Below are 2,690 nucleotides of genomic sequence, written 5' to 3'. Positions count from 1 at the left end.
TGCCGCCCCCCGGCCGCCCCCCGTTGTGGCCATTCTCATCGCCTGTGGCCCTGTTCGCCTCCGACGGGAGGCACTTTCCCGGCGCCCCCGTGGGAACAGCGGGTGGGGCGGGGGGGATCGCTGTCACGGCCCTGGTGTATGCCTGTGCTTGCCTCGTGTTTCACCAGTATGACTTACAACCTGTGTTTCCTTGTGTTTGGGCCGGGCAGTTAACAAAAGCGAAGTGGAATGTCTGGTCAATCTCTTCGACACGTTGGTGGCCAAGGCCAGAAGCGACTTTGCTGGGGTCGGCTTTAACCGCGTCGTGTTCCGAGACACCCTGCACAGCGCCTTTGGCATGACGGATGACGTGGTGTTGGACCGAGGTGAGGCGGACACAGCTCTGAACGCCACGGAAGGGATTGGGATTACGCTGCCGACCTCATGAGTGTGTCCGTACCAAACAGCGCCGTCTCATCCCGGCCAGGACAGCAAAGGAGGAGTTACGCTCAGGGGCTGTTGAGAAAATGACATCTTTTCTTTCTTTATGCGGAATAGTTTTTCCTTAGTTCAGGAGAGTTCACGCTCTATTTCGAGGCAGACCAGCCAGAGGCAGTTGTGCTGCCCTGTGGCTGTTTCTATCGCAGTCGCTGTAGTGTCGTGACAGAAGAGGGCAGCGTTGTGGCACTTTCCTCTTTTCTCCGGTGGTTCCACCGGGAGCTGCGGTCGCTGATGGGGGGACAGCTCTAGCTCAGGCTTGGAAGTCCCAGTAAGGCATTCTATTACAGCCGGTGACTTTGGGAATAGAGGCTCTGTGAACAGCATTGAAGGGACTGGGCAGATAGTACAAGGAGGTGAGAGTAAGGAGCCAAATAACCCGTTGAAAATATAGTGATTTCACAGATTGGTAACGAGGGACACGTTTGCGGTCACTGGGAAAGTTGAAGGAATGATCTCTGATGTAGAGGTGTCCAGAGGAGTATGCAGAGTAGGCATGAGTCTGCTGTTTAAGTCTTGGGCTGCCAAGAGCCACCCCTTGGTTCAGCTTTCTCCATCTCTCTAGCAGGAGAGCTATTTACATGCCATAAAAGAAAAACTTGTTGAAATTTTATGGAGCAAGTCAAGTGTATCTTGGAAGATACCTTACATTACCTTATACATTCTTAAAAATTATTTTAATGTTTACATGCAAAGGGGTTGATTTCAGTTTGCAAAAGCAAACCTATTGTCTTCTAAGTAAAAAATGCTTGGCTCTGCATGAAGAGGTGTTCCTTCAGCCAACTTACTAATTAATATTCTAAAATACAAATTATTATAGGTGCTAGTCAATGGTTTGAGTTCCATCTGGAATTTGAAATAACTGTATTACAGGCTGTATGAATAGTGAAGCTGTGAGATTGAAAGTTGCTTAGGGAAGGGAAAAGAAAAATATTTTGTTATATGACAGATAGGAGGTTATTTTTCTTTGTATATTTAATATATATTGTTTCTAAGATTACTTTCTCCAAGACTTTCTGAGACAAAAGCTAGTAATTTAAATTAATTAATCTGTATGCAGAATTATCCCTTATTTTAAGGGATATTGGTTTGTTTGCTTTACATCTGGATGGAAGCATACTTCCTGTAGTTGTTTAAGTCAGGAAGGCAACGGATCAAACAAAATGTCTTAGCAGGCAGGATTCTGGAGTGGAAGATCAATAAACTGAGAGGCAGAATCCCTTTTATTGTTACATCTTAGAGTCAAAAAGGGTAATCATACCTTGGTGAAAGCAGACAAACATCATAAGAAAAAAGATAATTTATAATTTTATTTGATTAAAGAAAACATCCTTTTTTGTGTTTCCCTATTAAATAAATTTATCTGATACACTTCCTAGTGTTCAGCATTTTTGATAGAGACAACGATGGCTGCATCACTGTGGTGGAATGGGTGGAAGGCTTAGAGGTGTTACTTCGGGGGACACTGGATGAGAAGATAAAATGTAAGATTGATCTGTGTGCTGATATTTAGTAGTAATGATTGAATTCACGACAAATAACACATTGCTTTTGTTAGAATTTAGTAGTTACTCTTATAAAGTACTTGGTAATTGAAAAGTTTTCTTCTGTATAGTTTAATGCAACTGAGTTCTGAAATGGCTTCTCTGAGACAGTTTTTTTCTGTGTAAACTGCTGTTACCACAGCCACCACCTTATTTTGTTGCTTCCAAAGTCTTGCATTTGAACTGAAGTTTATTCTACAGCGTACAGTTTTGCCAAAATACATGTTTTTGTATTCACACACAAAATTAGAAAGAAGCAGATGTATTTCTAGCATGGTTTTGGCTAATTAGCAGTCTCAGGCCAATCAAGACTAGTGCAAACATTCATTTACTGGCCTAGTGGGGACACAGCAGCAGTTCCATTAACTCCAGCAGTTCTTCAGCTTTAAAGCATAGATAGAAAAACTGTAAGATGGTAATGAGAACCTCCACAATAATAATAGAGAAAGATGGGGGAGAAAAAATAGCAAGAAGTCTAGAATCTTAAGCAGCAGGGAAAAAAAGAAGGCATGTGGGGTAAAAAAAATCACAATAGAAAAAGGAGAATGACAGCATGTTTTTTCCATAGTTCCCAGGTTGCAGCTTTAGCCATCCCTACTACACTATATCAATTCATCTGGAAGTGGTCAGGGATGTTGCAGCATTAGGTTGTGTGCCCAGGGTGTAATT

At 42.8% G+C, this 2,690-nt stretch overlaps 1 protein-coding gene across 1 annotated transcript in view; it reads left to right on the top strand.

Annotated features, from left to right (window-relative positions):
- The first annotated feature begins 6 nt into the window (after positions 1 to 6).
- EFCAB1 (EF-hand calcium binding domain 1) overlaps positions 7 to 2,690 on the top strand; it is a 4,755-nt gene continuing 2,071 nt past the window's right edge. Inside the window, exons 1-2 of the mRNA XM_017729288.1 lie at positions 7 to 365; positions 1,857 to 1,961. Of these exons, the coding sequence (XP_017584777.1) occupies positions 338 to 365; positions 1,857 to 1,961 (133 nt within the window). The 5' untranslated portion in view covers positions 7 to 337. The remainder of the gene's footprint in view (positions 366 to 1,856; positions 1,962 to 2,690) is intronic.

Source organism: Corvus brachyrhynchos, unplaced genomic scaffold (genome assembly GCF_000691975.1).
Source record: "Corvus brachyrhynchos isolate BGI_N302 unplaced genomic scaffold, ASM69197v1 scaffold142, whole genome shotgun sequence".
Classification (NCBI taxonomy): Eukaryota; Metazoa; Chordata; class Aves; order Passeriformes; family Corvidae; genus Corvus; species Corvus brachyrhynchos.
Note: the sequence above shows the minus strand (reverse complement) of the source record. Positions and strands in the feature narration are given on the sequence as shown.